This window comes from Lepidochelys kempii, chromosome 1 (genome assembly GCF_965140265.1).
Source record: "Lepidochelys kempii isolate rLepKem1 chromosome 1, rLepKem1.hap2, whole genome shotgun sequence".
NCBI lineage: Eukaryota > Metazoa > Chordata > Testudines > Cheloniidae > Lepidochelys > Lepidochelys kempii.
This window is the reverse complement of record NC_133256.1, coordinates 186,205,813-186,229,043: the sequence shown is the minus strand read 5'-3', so window position 1 is coordinate 186,229,043 and position 23,231 is coordinate 186,205,813. Positions and strand designations below refer to the sequence as shown.

Sequence of the window (23,231 nt, the reverse complement as noted above, 5' to 3'; positions counted from 1 at the left end):
CTGCATCTGAAGGGTAGGGATACTAATCTATTTCACAGGGACATTGTGTGGTTTCTTTTATTAGGTGTTTTAAGATCCTTGAATGGAAGATGCTAGTCAAGTTCCAAGTATTATTACCCTGGACTTTATACTGAAGCACAATAATTGAACACAGCTTTTTTTTTTGGTATCCCCAACCAATATGCATAAAAACATTGTATTAATCGCAAAAGAACTTGTGTGCTCAAACCTCATCACGTGTATGCACTTGAAAGCACTCATTCTGCACCACCCTCCAGCTGAAAATATTATCAAAAGCGATTGTATTATGCTGTCCTTTCAAACCCCAAAATATGGGTTTAACTATTCTAATTAGGCCCAAGAATGAATGACCTATCTAGGTATTTATCACTGTAGTATAAAAGCATTAGGATTTTTCCATTAAATGTAAATCTGAAGAAAAAAACTGAACAAGAGGATGATACAGTTTATCTACAGCCAAGTCTAACAGCTGCCTCAGAAGAAATTCTACAGCCACTAAAAAAAAAAAAACCCAAAAAAACTGTGGAGAAAGAAAAAGTGAAACCTAAATCCATAGAACATTCTTTTTTTTTTTAAACTTATGGGGGAGGGAGAATGAGTCTTCATCTAAAATCTACTAAGATTTCCATCCAGAAAATTCTGTGTTTATGTTCCTACAATGAATTTTGCATAATTGGGTACCCAATTCATTTGGTCCAGTGTAATATTTTACATACTGCTCCTTAAAAATTTTTTTGGTCACAGATCTGAGTTCAGCCGTCACTTTGGATTCATATTATTGAGGACTTTTGGTTATCTAGAAAGGCATAAATCTCAAAACAGCTAAATTTATTACTAAAGGATGCAGAAATGATTACTGGACCTGCTTTAAAAGAAGGAAAACAGATTATAACTGTGCCCATCAAAAACATACTCAATTTAAAAGCCTCTTGAATATACAGATTGTGCACAGAAAAGCTGCTGCTGTATTTGACATACATTGATTCCATTGACATGGTTACTTCATTAATATTGTAAAAGGAAGTACACTTTACAGAGCTCTTTCCTACAATGCCAATGAAATTCTCAACTCTTACCCTGGTGAGCTTTATTTATCCTGAGAGAATCTAAACTGAGCACCAAAATATTCTGTTCTCTTTTTCTTTGCTAAGAAGTGTACCTGCCTCCTCTTCCTCTCCTCTTTTGAATTAAACCCTTCTCTCCCTCCCCATAACACTCTCCTACCTCCCCAAGCTGCAGCATAATTCCACTGCCGTCCCAGTACTTAGACAAGTAAAGCCCTGTTTTCATGGGTGCAAGCAGACTCCATGAATTTCATTATTTTGCAGCTGTGGAATTTGCTTCAGAATTTTGCCCTGAAATCTAAGTTTTGATTTAAAAAAAATGTTTTCTAGGTTTCAAATAGTTTCTAAAAGAGCCTCTATGCGAAGAGTACCTTCCAATTATGAACTTTCCAATGCAGTGACACATTCCTATTTGTTAAGACAGCTCTGATGTGTGAACTGCCCCAATCATTTTAACTGGATGTTAACTTTGAATCCTAACACCACATTAAGGGCTGGTCTATGCTACAGAGTTAGGTTGACCTAAGGCAGCTTATGTCGACCTAACTCTGTAAGCGTCCACACTAAAATGTCAGTCCCACTAATGTAAGTCACCAACAACACTGACTTAACTCCACCTCCAGAAGAGGCATAACACTTAAGTTGATGTAGTTAGGTCGACGCAGTGTCCGTGAAGACACTGTGTTGCTTACATCAGATTGCATTATTCATTTTCATATTTAATTCTATACATTTACCTCAAGCTGACACAGAACTTGCAGTCTGTAACACTGGGGTGCTATAGAACTCCAAGAACAGTGGCTTTTACCATGGAATGTGGTTCCATCTTTCCACAGATTACAAAAGCCCTTGAATACAGACCTTTAGCTAACTGCACGAGAGTAGTAGCTAAAACTGAAATATAAAGGCAATGGAAAGACAGGGACACACTATTTTCCTTTAGATATTCATATTTTTGGACCCACTTACACATTGTGTGCGACTGTATGCAGGGACCTTAATATAAGAAATGCAGATACTCTTTCTAGGGTAGTCATATAAATTAACCCCTTCAGACGTGTATCCTGCAACTGGTCATTCATGAAACTATAAAAATATTGTGTCATTTTAAATTAATTCCTTCCATTTGTTAACTTAATCTCCATCTATTATATTTGGCACTAACTCACACAATTGCTTCTCTCCCTGAAGGCCTACTGCCAAACTTAGTTGTCAAAACCCTTAAGTCTTCCTACAATTAACATACTGGGGTATTTCACTGAGAGAGACAAGGGTATTCCATCTCAAGTGCTTTTACATTTTTTAACTTTATGAGGTGGAGAAACATCCCCCAAAACCCAGTGTCTCTCTTCCTAAATTTGCACTATCAATCCTGGCTATAAAAATTATGCTCAATTCCATAAATTGATCCGTCCAAAAATTAAAACAGGCCTTTGAACAATGTATTCCTAAATAGTGCTAATTAATCTCGCTCCAGAACCAAGTGTTCTCCAATACAAAACAAGCCAAATCAACGGTGGCACATGCAAAATACAAGTGCCAAAGCTAATGAAGTTTAAAAAAAAAAGTGTTTGTTCTACATGAATAAACACTTTTTACATTATGATTATTTTTATGGCATACACTAAAGAGATTAATGTGATGTTAAATTTGTACACAGCAATTTCTTCTCACTCTGTTTCCATGCAATGCATGCAGTTAAATATAACTCATCAAGCAATCTGCTCTACAATTTCCAGCATCCAAAGTTTGGCAAATTTAAAAGTGGTAACAGCTAACAGAAAAACTGGTTAGATGTGGAAAACGAGGACCTGGTAAATCCATCATACAGAAGGAAGAAAAAGGGGGAGAGGGAGGAAGATACTGAATTACCTCATTATTCTATCACCTATTGCTGTTCCTCTGATATTAAATCTAGTGAAGGGAACAATAGTTAAAGTCATTCACAAATCCCGTGTACTGAGTTTTTAAAGATTAGAGTCTATTACAGAATGTGTTCCAATTATTTCAAAGATTCTACTTCTTCCATACGAGTTAATACATGAAAAACATTTTAATTTCAATCAATCCTCCCCCCAGTTTTTGCATATTTTTATTAGTACACAATAAGTTTTTGTAAATACAGGTTTTATAAAATACAGTAATTACTCATCAATTGAATTGTAGCAGGTGTGGCAGCAAGTTGCATAAACATTTCCATTGCAAATTCTCTATTTTGAGTCCCTTATGACTTCAAATTTTCCACTAATTGGACTGATTTTCGAGGCTTAGTCTCTGCTCAGAGGTGACCTTTTATCAGAAAGTTTGAATCGAACCAATTCGGCCGTTTGAATATGTAAATAGCCCTCACTGGGAAGTGCCTTGGACTATTCAGGTGAAAACTGATTTTGATCTGACATGATGTTTGATGGTTATAATTCAATTGTGTGCACTTGCAGAACACTTTGCAAAGTATTTTCTCACTAAGCCCACAGAGTTCACAGCTAAGGAAGGCCATGCTTTCTGCACATACATGACTAACTTTGCTGCGTTTTGAGAAGTTTGTGCACATCTAACTTAGAAGATATTTAGCTGCTTTGGCATGCAACAAAAGGAACTCTTCTCCCCATGGACTCCACAAGGAGCACAGGAGAGAAGTCCCTTCTGCAGACCTTGTAGGGTAAGTGACAATGTTCCAGCAGCATCTAGTCAAATAGTTTCACAATATGAAATTTATTTTCATCCTTATTCTTTAAATATACCCTAGGAAATTCCATCAGATAATTGTTCACGGGTGTATTAAAAATGTCATATTAGATTAGTTAACTAGACCAACTACTATAAAATAGATTTCAAGAGCCAAGCATTTCACTTCTTTTAGTCAATATAGTCTTCACCATTTCCTAAGGTAATGTTATACTATTGCAGCAGAGGTACTAAAGGAAAAGAATGAGATGGCCATTCCATCCTAAGTCTCCCATTTTCAGTTCTGGGAGATAATGGCTCATGGCTGGTCTCAGCCCAAAACGTAACAACTCCGGAGAGTTTGGGCAGTTTCACAATTATGTAAACCTGTAAAAATACTTGTTTTGGACTTTAAAACCACTGCTGTGGACTTTTTCTATGTTCAAACAACAAACAGCTTTTTAAAAGATATATTTCCATTGCATTCAAGATAAACAGAGAAATAGTTACATGGGAATCACTGTAAGGAATGCTATGTCAGATAAGTAAAATGAAAATATTAAATTATAGGTCTACTATATTTTTTTTAGTTTTACCTTTTTGACAAATTGACATAAGATTTTTTCCCCAGAATTTAATTGCTTTCTATTTAACATCTATTTAATCTTTATTGTAAGTCTAAATACTAAATCATACTAATATTGGGCAACAGATTGACTGCTACTTTAGACTCCAAACATATCTAAGTTATGTGCATTAGATGATAAATCCTGGTTAATTGACTTGAAGACCAGGATGTTTTTATATACTTTATAGAAGCTCTCTTTGGTGCTGTTGTTTTAGGAATAACAAAGTAGGTTCAGATTTCATGTTTCCATATCTATAGCATAGGTCTACTGGTACAGTTAAATTTAGGACAAGCTTTTTGTTTGCAGACACCATGTTCTGTATTCCTTAAGTCAAGCGCTAGAGAGAGTTGGTCCTGTGGATAGATTCCCAGAATACATAACAGAGGGTCAAATAAATAGAGCCAGTTCCCAGTTTGGAACACATTAAAAGTTGGATTAGGTATCTAAATGAGTGCACATAATGGGAGATCCCTAAAAAACATATGAATGATGCATAATGAATCACATTTAGAACATCTGAAGTGTAGATTTATATTCATTTTGTTCAAAATTGAAGGAAAGTAGTAAAAAGTTCATGAAGCATGAAGTACTATATTTGCTTTTTAAGGATTAGAAACAGGTTGCAAAGGGGTATTCAAGTGCTTCTGCCACTAATTAATCTTAGGAGGAACTGTAAGATCTTGACTCCAGAGTACAGAATTTGGGGTATACACTTGCCAGCATTCCTCAACAGAAAAATTGTACATTATAGACAAGGGCTAATTTGGGTTATGTCGCTATCTGAATTTTTCTTCTACATCATTCGTTGCTAACTCTGGTATTTCTCCAATGTCTCAGAAGTGTTTAACTTGTAGATACATATAGAAATCCAGAGATCAAACTTTATTCTAAGCAGTTCAAAGTTCAGTAATGTTATACTCTGGAAAAGGTCTCCAATAGTCAACAGGATTTTAGCATCCCCTCTTTGAAAGTTAGTGTCTCCTTTTCCTAGAGGAACAGACCAGATATTCCCATGAAGTCAATGAGAATTTTGGCACTTTGTCAAGGTACCTGATTATATTTTTCTATATTTACAGAGGTGCCCCCTACTATAGCATGTAATCTAATCACCTGAGGGACCCAAATGTCTTTACCATAAATCATATTGAAAAGAATAAAGGGTGAGCAATGTACTACATCAGTACTTTGTCACGAGGGGCTGTTTCTCTGCAGCCCAAATATATTGAATTACGGCTGTCCAGCAATAGAATTTCCAACCGGGAAAGTAAACACATCCTTTTCTGTCTCTGGACTCTCAACAAGCTGATTTGTGGTCGTTTTCCATACTCCATCAAGGTCTGTTACTTTAAATATCAAATAGATAACAACAATGGAATGAATTTTAGGAAGTACAACACTCAGTGAAGCATGCTAATTTATCAAGCTGACTTGGCCAAACAGATAATGGTAAAAACAATGAGGAGTCCGGTGGCACCTTAAAGACTTAGTCTTTAACTTAGTCTTTAAGGTGCCACCAGACTCCTTGTTGTTTTTGTGGATACAGACTAACATGGCTACCCCTCAGATAATGGTAAAGTAAATTATCTTTAAGGGTATCGCTGAACAGGAGCTGGGAAGTAAGATTCCCAGCTCAGGTAGACACACATATTTTCAGGTGCTAGCTCTGCTTGAGCTAGTATGCTAAAAACAGCGGCGTTACCAGTGGCACAGATGGGGGCTTGGGCTAGCAGCCTGAGTACAATCCTGCCTGCCTCCTTCGGCATGGACTTGGGCAGCCAGCTCAAGCAGCTGGATCACACTATTTTTTAGGTGCTAGCTCGAGCAAAACTAGTGTTTGTAGGCTAGTCAAGTGAGAATTCCAACTCCCATCTGCTGTGTGGATGTACCAATAAAGTCCTGATGCAAGATATACAAAAGTAGTTCTACATTTAGTATAACTTTCCATACTATTGAACAAAACGTTAAAGAGTCTTGAAGGATAGGTGCAAATAAGCATCACCTCTGACTTGGTCATATTTACATGAAAGAGCTACATGATAATGTTTTTGGCATCTATGGACTAGTCTACTCTAGAAGCCATACACTGGCTCAGCTACACCAATGCAGTGCATCTGGCGAAGATGTTCTATGCCAAGGGAAGAGAGCTCTCCTGTGGGCATAATAAATCCACCTCCGCGAGAAACTGTAGCTATGTCCTGCCGACATAGTGCTGTTCACACCAGCGCTTGTAAATTACAATGACCTGTCGCTTGGGGAGTAGCTTATTCACACCCCTGAGTGACGTAAATTATACTGAAGTAAGTGGTAGTGTAGACTGGCCTAAGACTTCTTTAAGCTATTAAATGGAGACTTATGTTTCACTCTGATCAGGCAGAATGTCATTACCAAAGACCAAAATTTTACGTTTTTTGAAGTACTGGGATGTCCTGAATACCTGAAAGCCTCTGATAGCTATTACACCTTGAGACATGCAGCCTAGAGAACATATTTAAATCTGAGATCTAAGAATCCTAAAACTCTTATCTATGGAAATCCTCCCAAATCCCACTCCATTCACAAGGTCATGAACATTCTCATCTGACTCTTTTCCCAAAGTAATATACTTCAGATTCCTCTTCCTAGCTGCAGATACCCTCTGAACCTCATCTCTTCTCAAGACCTGGTACCACAATATGCACACATTTGAATGTACAGTCTGAATACATGTAATTTGCAGATATTGGGGCAGTTGGCCCTGGGATAGAAGTAAAGAGGAGTTGGGCATGGTGGGTTTGTTATTAGGGAAAGGGTTTAGTCACTGGTATAGTACTAACAATTTTGTAAATCAAGGATCATATGTGGCAGTACATTAAAATTACAAGGAGCTGAATTCAGTACTCACTCAGACAAACTCACTGACTACAAAAAAGGTTTTGTCTGAATAAGTTGTACTGAAGAGGATTCACAGTCAGCTTCCAAGACTGCCAGTGTGGTCTTTAACTGGAAAAATCATGGTTTTCCCTCACACACAAACCCTTGCCACTTATATACCAATAGTTTGAAAGGTATTCTAAAATCCTGAAACCAGAGGGAAAAAATTTGAATTTTATTATTTAACCTTGTCACCATTCAGCTATGTAGGAAAGCTCTGCTCCTTATACATATACACAAGAACAAACTGAAGTGAATGAGGCATTAAATCTAATTTTAATCAAAAGCCTGGAGGCAATCCTAAACCACATTGGGCTGTACAGCCATTCAATGGAAAAAGGCAACCATTATAGTTTGGTTTTTATTTTCATATGAAATATTTAACCGTATCAACTTCAGTGCAGTTAACATATACTAGATTTACACTGGTGTAACTAAGAGCAGAATTTGGGCTTACATTCGTCACTGATGCAGTCAGATACAGACAAGGGAGAAGTCTGTAAAATTAAGTGTAATATCCACTCACGGCACTACTGCAATCTTTATCAAATAATCAACAGAACACCCGATAGGGATATAAAAATTATGAGAGGGGAACTTAAGGAAGATGCTAGGTTCCTGGCCCAAGGTCACAAAGGAAGTACATATCAGAGATGGGATTAGAATTTGGGAGACTTGATTCATAGCCTTGTGTTCAAACCAGCAGACCACACCATATGCTGTCCCTCCTGAGGAAATTGACTTAAAATCTTTGTCTCTAACTACTAAGATTCTAATGCTACACATAATACTCCACTGAGTGAGGCAGTGGTCCTGTGGAAAAATAGTATGTAGTCATGTAACAAAAGACTAACATTATGCATACACATAAGGTGGACAAATTAAAGTTGCACAGGCAACCTTAAATCTGGCATTTCCTAACTTTTCAGTGTAACCTTAGTAATGTTCTTTTAACAGTTTGTGTAATTTTTAGTTTTTTGTTATTTTTTAAAGGAACTGAAATAATAGTTATTCCATCATGTGGCATCATATTGACACCCACATAGGTTATCAACAGGGTGGAAACCTTTATATCCATCACAGTGGCAGAGCTTTGTTCAACTAGTAGCAGTAGTAGGTTGTCATCCTCTATGTGAGCCAGCAGAGGAATGGTGAGACTCAGGAATTTTGGGTTCCACTCTAGGCTCAGGAAGGAAGCATGTTGTAGTGGATACAGACTCTTCTACACATTCCTACCCAGCTTGATTCCTTTTGCCTCCTCCTACCCAACATGTCCTTGGTCCCAAGTTCTCTCTCTTCCCCACCTTGGCTCCTCATCCCAGTCTCCTCACCTAGCCAGTCTCAGACTCCATTCCTCAAAGCTTCTCATCCCAGTCCTACCCCCCCTAGCCCCGAAGCTCCTTCTCACCAGTCTCCTTGCTCTGCTAGTCCCAGTTCCTTCCTCCTGGCTTCTCATCCAATCTATTTCCCCACCACTACCATGGTCTTCAGTTGCCCCCGCATACCCAGTCCCCGTCTCCATCCCTGGGCTCCCTATTGAATCTCAGTGTCTCCCCCATCTCAGCTCGTCACAGTCTTTGTCCAGTCAGTCCCAGTTTATCCCCTGAACCTTGTTAGATCTGTCTCCCTTTTCCCTTCATTTCCTGTCCCCGACTCCACTGGTTCTCAGTCCCAGTCTTCCTCTCCCATCCCTTCAGTCTCCAGTCCCAGGATCGTCCTACAGAGTCTTTGCCCCAGCTTACTTCTCCCTTAAGACTCCACAGGTCTAGCTTTTTTTCCCCCTTTTGTATTTGTATCAGGCTGGTTTGTCACCAGGGGGAGTCACTGAGCACAGGACAGACAGGCTTCCTGCTCTCAATTCAGGAACCCGGATGCAGTACAGTTTATAGCAACCCAGAGCTGCAATGTCAGGCAAAGTCCTGCTCAGCCCCAGGCTGGCATATACCCAGTGCATATGGAATCTCTGGGGTATTTAGCTGCTAAAATCTAAGAAGTCTCTCCTGAGCATGTGAGAACTATGATTTTTCAAAGGCTTATAACTTGACCAAATTTGGGCAGATTTTCATGGGTTCAGCAAAATGCACAATCCTGACACACAGGCCACCCCCTACCAAATTTCAAGTCCCTGATCCAAAACTTTTCAAACAAAATGTCAGATTGTTTTGTTTTTTAAAATGGGTAAAATGTCAATTACAGTGGGAGGCTTTGATACACTGCTCAGTGTTCTGGGCTATGATGTCATCTATGGACACAGACATGAAGTCAAGCCTCAGAGCGGCAGCCGTGTTAGTCTGGATCTGTAAAAGCGGCAAAGAGTCCTGTGGCACCTTATAGACTAACCGACGTATTGGAGCATGAGCTTTCATGGATGAATACCCACTTCGTCGGATGCATGTCATTAGTTTGTTAGTCTATAAGGTGCCACAGGACTCTTTGCCGCTTTTAGACATGAAGTCCTATATTTAAAAAATCTCCTCAGCTATGCAATCCCTTGGAAAATTCCTACTTTGCAGAACTTATGAATCCCAGGGAAAACAGGATGAGTCATTCATTGCATCCACCCTCCAAGACCTAAATATACATCAAAGAGCCAATATGAAACAGAAAACAATTAAGGAGGACATTAAAGTTGATGCCAAGTTAATTTCTTTAGCAACAGTACAGCTAATTTTCAACTATTTGCATTTCCAGTGTACATAATTAACAGAAACATAACCTCTATCCCATACAAATACAGTGTTAAGTATGTCCCAAAAGAGAGAGGTACCATATCCTAAGGTGCAACTGAAAGTGAGAATAAAAATTTTAAAAATATATTGCCTTGAGTCCAATAGCTGAAAGTTTGCCTAATAAATTATGATAGTATTTGAATAGTCCAGGCATTGATGTTAACAGCATATTTTGGTGAATGGGAGGATTATTATGTCAATGATGGATTAAGATGTCAAGTATACGATATATAGGAAACTTTCTTAGCAACAATGGTCAAAAAAGGTTTGGGGTTTTTTTGCAACCATAATTTTCTAGTAACTCTCAATCATTATTAGTCCTGTCCATATTGGTATTCAGAAGTTAACAAGAGAAAAAGGGTAAGAAAGTTCTCTTCTCATGAGAGAGAAAAAGGAAAATTCAAAATTATTTCATCAACCACCAATGGAGAAAAGGCACAGTATATCAAACATACGCTACAGCAAAATGCAGCGCTGCTTACCAATAGTGAGTACTTTTGCAAACCAAGGATGTTTACAGTGCAGATAGGCAAACTGTAGACCATTGTATCTGTGACAGATGGGCAACTTCCTGCAATAACCTTGAAAGACCTTACTGTATTAAGTTTACGTATCATTGTGAGCCAGGATTGTAAGTAACCTTTCCAGGTGCGAGATGAGACTGATACAAGACCTGGGAGCTCAAAAGACTGTACTGAAAATGTGCCAGACAATTATGAAGTTTTGAGACAAAAAGTGGTAAGTGGATTTCTTGGGGGATCCCGAGGGAGAAGTTAATGCAAACACCCCACCTCCGGTTATGCAGAAACCCAGCCTTTTGAAGCTACTCCCTGAGGACAGGGTCTTTGTCTGCAGATTTCTATGTTTCTATGACTACCTGTTACAGAAGGCCAACATCAAAGGCCAAGGTAATATAAAGAAAAGGGTAATCTGCCCCGCCTTCATTCTGGTTTGGGACCTAAGGTGGATGAACTTGTAACCATGATGAAAACCCAGCTGTGGATGTTGAAGGACTAAAACCTACCAGAGCCCTAGGTTGGAGTTGAGGGTGACCTCCGATAAGCTTTTTAGCATGCATGTATGTTTTTATTGTTTTAAGTTAAAGCATTACAGAGAAAACATATTAAGAATGAATGTGCTTGCTTAGAAGCATCTGCGTGGTAATTATAATCTGGGGCAATACACAGGTCATAACCCTGGGAGAGAAGGCAAAACAAAAGCACTGGCCTTTTAGGAAGTCTGGCTGGCTGGGAGATCAGTGTAAATCAGGAAGCTGTAGAACCTTAAAAACCCCAGTCAGAAGGGAGTGAGATGCGGGTCTCTGGCCAGGAAAGGTGATATCTGGGAGCCAGAAGCCCAAAGTGGATGCCACTGGTGGACCATGGAAGGGGAATACAGGTGCTGTTGCCCTGAAATTGTGACAGTATCCTAACATGCGTTGAGAACAACACTGATTAACTGCAAATATTTATCAATGGGGAACTCAGATAAAAAGCTGTTTTTATTCCTTTAGCAAGAAATACACAAACACAACAAGTATTAGGTTTGTATGAGTTTCTTTTTTAAAAAAATATATATCCTAACTAGATGCAGCCTTCAAGGTTCCTGTTGTTGATGAGGCGCTCTGGGCCACAAGCTTTAAGATCCTTCTGTAAGGGGTTGGGGCATCAGTTCCTAGTTTTCCCTCAGAAAATACTGATGCCAAATAATAGAAAAGGAAAGAATTCTACTAACCTATGTCCTGGTCCTCCTCGATACCTTGCACCAGGTATCAGGACAGGGTCATCATCACTATCATCAGTTTCTTGGAAAGCAGTGCTTCTCGTGGATGATTCTTCATGACTTGCAAGCCCTGAGGAGTCTGGCTGCGGTTGACGTTCATGGTTTGTATTAACTGGATTGGCAGTGGACTCTGTACTTTGACGACTTGAACTCTCTTGCTCTTTGCTTTTTTCACCTGAAGGTCCTTCCTCTGGGTTCCTACAGATGCTGTCAAGATTGGGATCACTTTCTCCTTCTGTGCTGGTTCCAGGATGCTCAGATACATCCTTATCTGACACAGCTAACAGAAAAAGGCGGTCAAAATTAGCCACTGACAGCACTGATAGTTATAGTTTACTTAGGAAGACGTTGTTATAAATGTTATAAATAAATTTTGTGTTTGGCTTGGCTTTACCCTTTTTTAGCCAATCATATGAAGAAACAGCAGACAAACCTGTTTTTGTTCTCTCTACAGCTTCATCTATAGGTTTCAACTCTTCAGCACTTGTGACTTCCTCATGCAATTCTTTACAGACTCCTGAAATTAAACACCAGATCATATAATCATTTCAGTAACATGAGTATACACCATAAGTCTTGTAGAACATTGGAATTGCTACACTGGGTCAAGCCACTGGTTCATGTAGACTGGTATGCTACGTCCCGTAGGTGCCCATATCTAATGCTTCAGGGGAAGACAAAAAGACCCCATAAATCCACTTACCAATTGTTCAGTTTGGTATATCAGAGAATAAAAGTGGGGTGGGAAGATTCTTTCTTGGTCCATGCTACAATTCAATACTTGATCATACAAGTATTTTAGTAGCTAATTTACTTTTAATGTTGTGAAACAGAAGATGTGATAACTCATAGTTATGATTACCTAGAGTTACAAAGGTTAATTAACTTATTTAAAGGTAATCTTCATATCTCTAGGCATTTCTTTGGAAATCCTCACTATATACTCACTGATACAGCCATTGCTCCAATTGTCTCCTGTAGCAATGAATCCAGCAGGTTGACTGAATTCAGCACAATACATTTTTCTCCAGATTTACACCTTAACATTGTATGCCCCCTTTATAAGCTGCCAACTTTAACTGTCCATTTACTAAACGGATTAACAAGTGAAAACAGGAGGATTTTTAATGTAAATTTTAATGTTGTTTAAAAGTTAACAGCCCTGAAGACCAGAGTCCCCTAATTATCCAGAGTACAGATACAGCATAGACATGGTGGTACAAGCTTTCTCTACTCCACCAAAGTTCTTTAATTCTGGCCTGGAAAAAACTCCTCCTCAAGGGGACAGTAAAAACTATTCACTGTTCTCCCATAATACAAAGAAATAAAGGACAAGAAGTTCAGAATTAAGAAAAACATTAGTTTCTCTTATACATAGCTACATGCCTCTTCAGTTGACAACTGGAATTAGTTTTGTAAAGCAAATAATTTGTTGCCTCCCTGAGCTCTGTTATCCGTTTTGCCTTCTTGGAAATAAATGAGAAAAATAATGTTGTATTAAGGTTACATTCTGCCCTCATTTTGGTATGAGAGAGACTCCCACTGAGTTCAATCGTAGCCATGAGTAGAACTGGGACCTTACCATTACAGGAAAAACTATGTATCTTACTTGTTTCTTCATTTTCTGGTGTTGTCTGTTCTGAGCTGTGTGTTCTTAAAGCTTCTTCCTGGCCTTCAGGTTTGCAGTGACTTCCACTCCCTCTCGAACTCGAAGTTGTGCTGCTCCTAACAACAAAGCACGTGTAAAATGGTTCAGTAATGAGGCAAAGACACAAGCAGACTCCATTTTAAATCAAAGGGACAACCACAAAGCACAACATCCCTACAACTTATTACTATAAGTAATTACAAAACAAATACAGATAAAGTCAGATGTTTGGAGCCAAATTTTCAGAAGTAGCTTCTAAAATGTGGCCCTCATTTTATAAAGGTGGAATCCTTAAGGGCTTGATTAAGCAAAATATATGACTACATCTAATCTTATTTTTTGGTTGTTGTGTCCATTGCCTTGAATTACCTTTTACAAATCTTTTTAATCACTGGAACATCATGTAATAAATTACAACGAAGTTATTAAAGTAGTAAAACCCTAAATCTGTACTAAATGAGATTTTGAGAACCAGGGCTAAAAAATTCCATGCAGATGCGTGTCATAACTTCACAAGAATTTATTGGTCTGCAAAACCATGCACCATGGATTTGATGAAGTAAGTATATAGCATATAAAGACAGAAACAGAAGCCCTAACTTGCAGCTGTAGTAAGAAAAGGAAGAGACATGAACTAAGGTGTGTACATGAATAATCTGTTATAACATACTGTCTATGTTACCTTAAACCAGTCTTTTTATGTTGTAATAACCCATACATGTTTTAACCTAGACTGTAAACTTTCCACAGCAAGGACCAGACTTCTGCTATGTTCTGTAAAATGAATAAATAACTTTTGGCCATGCCACAAATAATAAACTATTACAGGGACTAAAGTGGTCACCTTTAAAATATCAAAATTTAACATATGTTACTATTAAGTGGTATTTGAGGTCTGTTTTCCCCCTACGCTTAGAGTAGGTGGGACATCTGTTGGCAAATGTTTTTTCTTTTTAAATGGGGAAAATGGCTCCTTCTCAATTAACATATAGAACTGCCTCCATGTCTTGAAAGACCTTTAGAATAGTTTTATCCTTATGAAACAAAGTTCTTTTCCTCCTGGGGTCTCATGTTTTAACTCACTCTGCTCCTCTTTTTGTTCCCAACTTACAACCACCACAACCATAAAACGAAAACCTTTCTGAGCACCATCTCAATGAAAGTGGAGGTGAATATTCAATCTTGCACCTTTTCTTTGTTGCTGGACTGAGAAAACTCACTCTTGTGGACAAGGAAGGAAATGAAGATGGGTAGAATGATCATAAGTGGGACTTTCAGGTCTATGAAAGGTGAGGTGAGGTAGCTAGTCTCTTACACCATTTGTTGTTCTTTCAACCATTGCTGGGCACATGCAAATCCTTGCTAGCCCTGAGAACATTCTCCTGGCTTGGGAATTTTGGGGATCAGTTCACATGGCATTAGGAATGAGTCATAGCTACCATGAAGGTGCTTGGATTCTGCTCATCTTATCTGGATGGTAATTGTGGAACTCCTGTTGCTATGTCTATTGACTTAAGATCCTAATATACCATCTCTGGAACATGAATTACTTGTCCCAAGAAAGGACTAGAGATCCAAGCACTTTAACACTTACCATCCTGGATAATTTACATGTGGTTGAGTGAGTTTGAGGTAAAGACTACCTTTAGAGAACACCCTTGAACTACTGCAGCTTTTCTGCTGGTCTCCCATTGAGCTGACCTGAGGTGATGGGGAAATGATGTGGAGTGCCAAATAATCTTGGTTTTCTTGGTGCCTCCATTTTCTGCTCTTTGTTGTCCTCCATAGTAGGTATTAGCAAAGTAAGGCACACTATGCAGTAAATTAGATTGTGGAGAGGCCTTATAAACTGAAAGAAGCATCTAGCATACAACCACGGCTAAACTAAAGGGCCACTTATATAATCTTGCCCTGGTGGTGGGAACAGCAGCCAGCCAATAAAGGAAACAAGACAGAATAGGCGAATCTCTAAGAAACTGGTCAGAAACATGATAAAGTTCAGGCTCATTGCTGGAAAAGAGTTAAGACAACAAACAAGAAAAGAGGATAGAAAATAAGGAAAAAGTTCCATTGGAGACCAGGAGGTTTCTGCTACTTCTTCCAGCAGTCTCTCAGAGACATAAGCTTTCTGACAACCTCTCCCTATTGGCATGTCTTAGACAGACATTCCCTGACTGGCAGCTCTGATTCTGGGTCCACATGTGGTAGGAAAACCCTAGTAAAAGAAAAGGAGGACTTGTGGCACCTTAGAGACTAACAAATTTATTTGAGCATAAGCTGTAGCTCACGAACGCTTATGCTCAAATAAATTTGTTAGTCTCTAAGGTGCCACAAGTCCTCCTTTTCTTTTTGCGGATACAGACTAACACGGCTGCTACTCTGAAACTTAGTAAAAGAGTGGTGAATAGGCTTTTTTCCCTGACAAACCAGGAGTTGTACAACCAAAACAGCTACATGAACGCAAGATTGAGTCCACTCTGACTCATCCATCAACAAGTGTCGGCCAAATCAAACCACTACAGGTGATTATGTAAGAGAAAGAAAGAACACGTGGATTTGCACATGCCAAATGGAGTTTGTGATGAGAATTGCAAGAAAAAAGAATTTAACCTGTAAACTGAGCGCAATTGATATGGAACCACTGAGGAAAAAACAAATACAAATTCCTTTAGTAACTTTCAGAATCACTTTTCTGTCTAATTGAAGTTTGAAGCTGGTTTTTGTGCTTTTGCCAGTTTAAAATCAGACTTTTAATGTTTTTGACCAGTATAGCACACAAAACTATGGTCGCTGAGTACTTTAGTAATGTAATTTTAGCACATTAAATACTACCAGTTGATAAAAGTAACTAAAAAATTTATTAAAAAACACAATAATAAGGAGTCCGGTGGCACCTTAAAGACTAACAGATTTATTTGGGCATTAGTCTTTAAAGTGCCACCGGACTCCTCATTTTTTTGTGGATACAGACTAACATGGCTACCCCTCTGATACATAAAAATTTACTAATGTTCTGCACCTCCCACAGAACATGCCTGTCCTAAAACATTCAACAATAACCACTGCAAAAACTATAAGTGTATGGTTAGTTAAAGCCAGCAGAAGACAGTCTTGCAACAATCTGAAGCGTGCCAGATTTAGATTCTGACAGTCTATTTAAGATCTTCTATCATACCCATGACAAGAGTGTCTAGAGCCCAGATCTGTGTGGGTAGATTCAGAGAAGTCAATGGGACTCCATGTAGATATAAGGATCAGGGCTTAAGGCCTGGATTTTTAAAGGTTATTTAGGCATTGCTGCACTCAGTACTGTAACGCCTAACTAATTTAGCAGCCTAAATCTCATTTTCAAATGGGATTTAAGCATTTAGGAGTCAAAATCCGATTGAAACTGCTTAAGGAAGCAAGTTTCAAACTGTTACAGGGTACAATGTGTTTTATTTTTAGAACTGTAGTGTTTACTAAAAGTTAAAAATATTTTTCTCATTTTAAGTGTATGATAGCAGAGAGACCTTTTTCTTGGTATTATTACTCTACATATTAAACAATTTTAGAAAATTAAACCTGCCTCTTGGTAGCAGGGACAGAAGAGAATGAGTTATTACTGTTTGTCTCCCGAGAGTAAGAACTTCAGCTACTACAGTGATGGACATCAGTATAAAATAGGGCTGACCCAGGCCACTTAGATAGATTATCCGGTAGGATCAGTTTCTATTTTAAATGAATACACATACAAATTACATTAGTTTTCAAACATTAGCATCTTAACTATTTCAAAAAAAGTGTTAAGAACTAATACACCTAGGACATATAATAAAATAATTGCCTTATACATTTAACCTAAAAATATGAAGGCTTTTTTAAGTTTTAGGAGCGCAGAATACAGTCATTTAATATTACATATGTTTAGGAGATTAAAAAAATATAATGGAAAAGAATTTGTCTGCGTCCAGAATTAATGCTGGATTGCAACATGGCCATCTACATAGTAGTGAAATATAGTATTCAGTTTGTGAAACCAACTAAGAAACCGGAGACATACTAGCTGTGGGTTTGTTTGTTCTGGTGGGAAGGGGTGGTTAATGTGGGGTTTTTGGTCTAAGGAAACTTGCATCAAGATGTTGCAAATTTAAAAAAAAAAAAGAAGACAAACAAAAACTATTCCTGGGTTACATACCAGTAACTGGAACTCTCCTATTGTGTAATCTCCTCCACTATTATCCCTGGTATTGTGGTGGCCCCTACCTATGGGCCCCTGTCAGAGACCAGGGCCCTCAGTGGAATTTTAAAGAGCTAAACTCTATGAATTTTCCACAAGAACCACCTTGCTAGACTTCAGCACTAAGTTTCACGTTGACTTTGAGCATGCACCATCAAATTGCCAGTCATCAACTAGCACTGCACCTCACCACATAAGCCCTCTGTCCTTCCTGTACAATGTAATACGTAAGTGGAAGTGAATCCATGGAAAATAGTGATTGAAACTGTGCGCTAACCAATCAAGTTTTCTTCAGCTTATCACAGTTTCCCGCTCTTACCAGACTGACCACGTCTACACTACAAATTTTGGTCAATACAAGTTACATCGGCATAAAGCTGCCACAGTTACTATGTTGCTTGTGTGCATGCATACTGGGCTCCTTGTGTTGGTGCTATACATGCTCAACAGGAGTGCTTGTGTCGATGCACAGTGCAGCGCACCATAGGTAGGTATTCCACTCTGTTTTTGGAGAAGTTTTCACAATGCACGGGGAGGGGGGCGCAGAACTGAATTGCACAGGGGTGCCTGGGAACAAGAGGTCAACTTCCCAGCGTGCATCTGCCTTCATCCCATAATGTCACCTATATCACATAATTTTCATGCCTTTTTAAAAATCCCATTAACTTGAATGACCCTCCTCGCTGTCCGCCATCTCTGACAGAAGCGTGGAGCCTGCACAGCTCTGCACCATTGTCATAAGCATTGCAGACACAGGAAGCACTATCCTCTGTTATCTGCAGAGCCATAAGAAAAACTGAATGAGCAGGGAACATGACTATTTCTTGGAGAATAGATTTTGTGGGACGTAGTGGAAACCAATTCCAGGCTGTTGGTGGCATTCATGGTAGTGGAATGCTGCTCCTGGGCCCAAGAAACAAGCACTTACTGGTGGCATAAAGCAGGCTTTGGATGATGAACAGCGGCTGCAGAACTTTCTGATGCACAAATCTACATTCCTGGATCTGTGCACCAAGCTTGCCCCAGCCCTCCAGCACAGGGACACCAAAACGAGAGCTGCACTCACTGTGGAGAGGCGAGTGGCAATAGCACCATGGAAACTTGCAGTGCCAAATTGCTACCAGTCAGTGGGAAATAATTTTGGAGTTGGAAAATCCATTCTGAGGGCCACTGTCATGCAAATGTGCAGGGCTATTAATCATCTCCAGCTGCACAGTACTATGACTGTCAGCAACGTGCAGGATATAGTGTATGTATTTTCAGCAAAAGGGTGTCCAAACTGCAGTGGAGCAACAGACAGCATACATATTCCTATTTTGGCACTAGACCACCTAGCCACAGAGTATGTCAACAGAAAGGGCTACTTTTCTACAGTGATGCAAGATTGGTGGATCAGCATAGACACTTTACGGACATAAATGGTAGCTGGTCAGGGATGGTGTGGGTGCTCACATCTTTAAGAACGCAGGACTGTTCAGAAAGCTACAAGCAGGGACTCTCTTTCCTGACTGATGGATTACTATTGATGATGTTGAAATGCCAATAGTGATCGTGGGGGACCCTGCCTACCCCTTGCTCTCTGGCACATGAAGCCATACCCCAGCCATATCAACAGCACCAAAGAAAGATTCAGCTACTGGCTCAGCAGATGCAGAAGACAGTTAAATGAGCTTTTAGTAGGACACCGACATTGTTTACTCACAAGACTGGATCATGGCGAAAAAAGCACCCCAATGATTATATCTGCCTCTTGTGTCCTGCATAGTATCTGTGAAGCAAAGGTGGAAAAGTTGCCACCTGGCTGGAGAACAGAGGTGAAGAGACTGTCTGCTGAGTTTGAACCACCAGACACAAAAGAACTCAACGCATAGCTATACGACGCAGGGAGGCTTTGCAAGAGCACTTTAACAGTAAGCCCTTGTAATGTCTTGTGCCATACCGTACTCTACCTGTCGCTGCTGTATTGGGGCCTGTTAGGAATTGTGTGGTGCTTCATGTATGTCTATGAATATAGCTCTTTCAATGCAACTATTACATTTTGCGGTGCTTACTGCAGATCTATGATTATTACACCGTGTTTGTCACCGATCCTATGAGTTGTGTCACACTGTACAGTAGCAAGTAGGCGGGTGCTTTCAGAACTACTAGGTACTCCAACATATGTTGTGAACTAACGAACAGGAATGATTTTCCAAATAATACAATTTTATTCAGTACCAAAATCAGTGGCCAAAAAAAAAAAAAAAAAGACTCTTGCAATTTAAAAGCAAATACATAAAAAACTTAATATATTAATGAAACAGAACTTAACAAGGGGAAAAAACATTCATGTCCATTTTGCCTACACATACAGCAACAGTGGCTTTCACAAGTCAGGATATGTGAAGCTTGCTGTGTCCTTAATGTCATCTAGCATGAAGTGGTAGGGGTAGGAATGCAGGTCCTGACGCGGGGGTTGGACCAGATGACCTCCTAAGGTCCCTTCCAACCCTGATATTTTATGATTCATGTAGCAGGAGGTGTAAGAAGCTGCTGCAATGGAGTTCTCCATGTACTGCAAAGGGAGGCAAACCCATGGTTGTTGAACGTGCAGGCAGTGGTATTGGGACGATTTTTATAGTGGGGATGCTGAAAGCCATTGAACAAAACTCTAAACCCTTTATATGATGGAAACCACTTCAAGCCAGCGGGTGCTACCGCATCCTCAGCACCACTAGTTACAGCACCCCTGCCTGCAGCTCCACAAGAGTCTGCAGCATCTGTGTTTGCCAACGGAGAAGCCCCATTATGTCCTGATGCATCTCCCTCTCCTTTTTCCTGCTGGGACTCTCTCCTCTCTACTCTTCTCTTCTCCACGATGCCTGCTGTATTCACCCTCAGGCCCTCTGCTCACGGTCTGATCAGCACAGGTTACAGGATCTCATTGAACATGTAATTCCAAGTCCTCTTCTTTCACCTTATCTGGCTCAGGCATTCCACGGATCTGCAGAAGGAACCCCTCAACGCCGCAACTGCAGTAGCTGCAGATAAAACACACAGTGGTACCGTTATCAATACAGTCACAAGAGAAAGCAAAAGTTAAGATTCAAAAAGCCCTTCCTTTGCTCCTCTAAAGTTTTACACAAGACTTGCTTATTGACACTTCAATAAGGGGTGGTTATTTTATCAGATATCTTATTCCTGAAGGTAACAAAGGCAGAGAAAGCACAGCTACTGCTGGGGGCCCATATATTGTTAGCCTATGTACTGCAATGGTGCCTGTCGAAGGTATTGCTGACTGGTGTGGGAAAGCGTCCTACCATCGAAGAAGAAATAAGGCAGCCACCCTAGAAACCTTCAGGAGAGGACTGCAGAGTACCCCCATGGAAGGCTCATTGAGATCTCTCAGGATTAAAGGGATGTTCCTGTGTACATAAACAGCTCCACATGGGCCCCCTTGCCTAACTCTATAGGGGAATTAAAAGCAGATAACAACACTACCTCTCTTCGTAGTACCACTACCTATTCTAGTAATAGTATATTAATGAAAAGTCGGGAGCTGTGTCCTGTTAAGTTGGGGGCACCATCAATGTAATGGGAAATAAATTTACACACTTACCCAAAGCTCCTTCCCCTGTATCAGGCTCTCCCATGCTCGACTGCCAGGACTGACTGGATTGCAGTAGAGTATCAAACAGGTACTGGCTCGCAGAATAGCTAGACCTCCCAGTCACGTGTCTCCCATCCTCCTCCTCCTCACTGTTCACACTAGGGGCGTGTGACTTGGCTCCTCGGAGGTATCCACACTGGTATGCGGGGTGGATAAGAGGGTCTCCGCCAAGTATGACATGCAGCTCTTGTAAAAGCGGCAGGTTTGTGGCTCAGCATCAGATTGACTGTTGGCCTCCCTGGGTTTCTGATACGCCAGTTGAAGTTCCTTTGCTTTCACGCAACACTGCTGTTGATCCCTTTCATTCCCATTCTCCTGAATCCCCCATGCAATATACTCAGACGTCAACATTTCTACAGCTGGTCCATGGCTGTGCTTGCACAGTCTCTTCTCCCCACAGGCCAAAGAGATTCAATATTTCCTGTCTACTCCAGGTAGGAGCACTTCTGGACTGCGTAGCCAGCATGGTCTGTGGCACACAACAACAGAGAGCTGGAAAAGGCATTTCAAAAATATCCAGGGCTTTCAAGGAGCATGGGGCCTTCCAGTCTTCTTTGAGCCCGAGCAGTGGAATTTACAATTGTGACCAGAGCACTCTGTGTTGGGCATTGTGGGACAGCTACTAGACTGCTGTTAGGGTCGACATAAGTAACTGTCTACACTCGTGCTGCATTGACTTCAGTACATCGAACATGGCTCAACACCACTCAGGGAGGTAGTGTTACTGTATCGCTGTAATGGGGCACTTACGTCAGTGGCAGACAAATTTAAGCGTAGACACATGCATCACTAGGTCAATGCAAGACGGCTTACATCAGCCTAACTTTGTAGTGTAGACGGGGCCTGAGAAGCAGTGTCCCCTTCAAGGACAGGACGTAAGGAATGAATATCTAAAAAGTATCAACATAAAGAAAACATCTAAACAACTATTCCTTGCCCAAACTGCATGTCCAGACAGACATGCACCTTATAGCTGTCTGAGAACTCCAATTTGTAGTTAAGATTTCAAGACTCTGTAGCTGTGCAGCATGATACATAGATTTTTAAAGAAGTAAACAAAAAGTTTGCTGAAAGACTGTTAAAAAGAAGACTAATTTCCTTTTATACCCTTTTATAGACCCATGTGCTATGGAGATGTTTCTTTCTGGGTCCATGGGGCCTAAGAAGTGATCACATGGAGCCTCTCTCTCTCATGGTTACCCCCATTTCATACTACCCTTCAATTGCCCTTCAATTTAGTTGAGGTTCAGACATTTTCAAGCAATGTTTGGATTTCTCTGTGCCAACAAGGGAACACAGATCCTGGTGCAGTTCTCGGTCCACAAATTTGAAATAGCTCTTTTAAAATCCATGTAGACTCAATAGATGTGTCTTTCAAGAGTATTTTTTTCTGAATTATTTTAAGATTAAGATGATCTATACAGTGAACTATTACTACTTTTCATTTTTTTAATTATGAAATTCACAACATATTTCTGTAATTGTGCCTGCTCCAAAACCTTCTTTAGCTAGAGGAATTAAATCCATAGCATTCCAACATAGATGTACTGTGACAAAGTGAAGTTTGCTGAGCTGTGTTTATAAAAAAAAATTCTCCACAACTTAAAATGTTAATGATGAAAGCTACTTTTTCCTATTCTTTACATACTCTTTGCTATATATTTAAAGACTGGGGAAGAATTTTGCCCACTTAAAAAGAAAAATTTTGCCCACTTAAAATAACTTTGCCTGAGGTAACTGAATGCAAATGGAACACAAAAAATAGTTTATTCCTAATCAGATGGTCACTACCTCTGTAAAATACTAATACAAAACTATGAAACAGCAGGAAATAATACATATTAAGTGGTATATATAATTTAAAAAAAAATCATTTTAGGTAAACAAATGCTAATACAAAGGAAAATTGTGCTTAT

The 23,231-nt window shown here is 39.7% G+C and overlaps 1 protein-coding gene and 1 long non-coding RNA gene across 8 annotated transcripts in view; both read right to left on the bottom strand.

Moving 5' to 3' along the window:
* The window catches only part of LOC140895389 (DDB1- and CUL4-associated factor 6-like), a 247,260-nt gene that overhangs the window by 22,167 nt on the left and 201,862 nt on the right, over positions 1 to 23,231 (bottom strand). For all 7 annotated transcript variants that reach the window (XM_073304939.1, XM_073304947.1, XM_073304957.1 and 4 more), the window contains 3 exons: positions 13,409 to 13,524; positions 12,233 to 12,316; positions 11,752 to 12,079 (listed from right to left, as the gene is read on the bottom strand). In XM_073304939.1, the coding sequence (XP_073161040.1) occupies positions 11,752 to 12,079; positions 12,233 to 12,316; positions 13,409 to 13,524 (528 nt within the window). The remainder of the gene's footprint in view (positions 1 to 11,751; positions 12,080 to 12,232; positions 12,317 to 13,408; positions 13,525 to 23,231) is intronic.
* On the bottom strand, positions 20,493 to 22,245 carry LOC140895425 (uncharacterized). Its single transcript, XR_012154189.1, has 2 exons — positions 21,265 to 22,245; positions 20,493 to 20,686 (listed from the first exon to the last, which is right to left on the bottom strand). It is a non-coding gene; the product is annotated as an uncharacterized lncRNA (long non-coding RNA).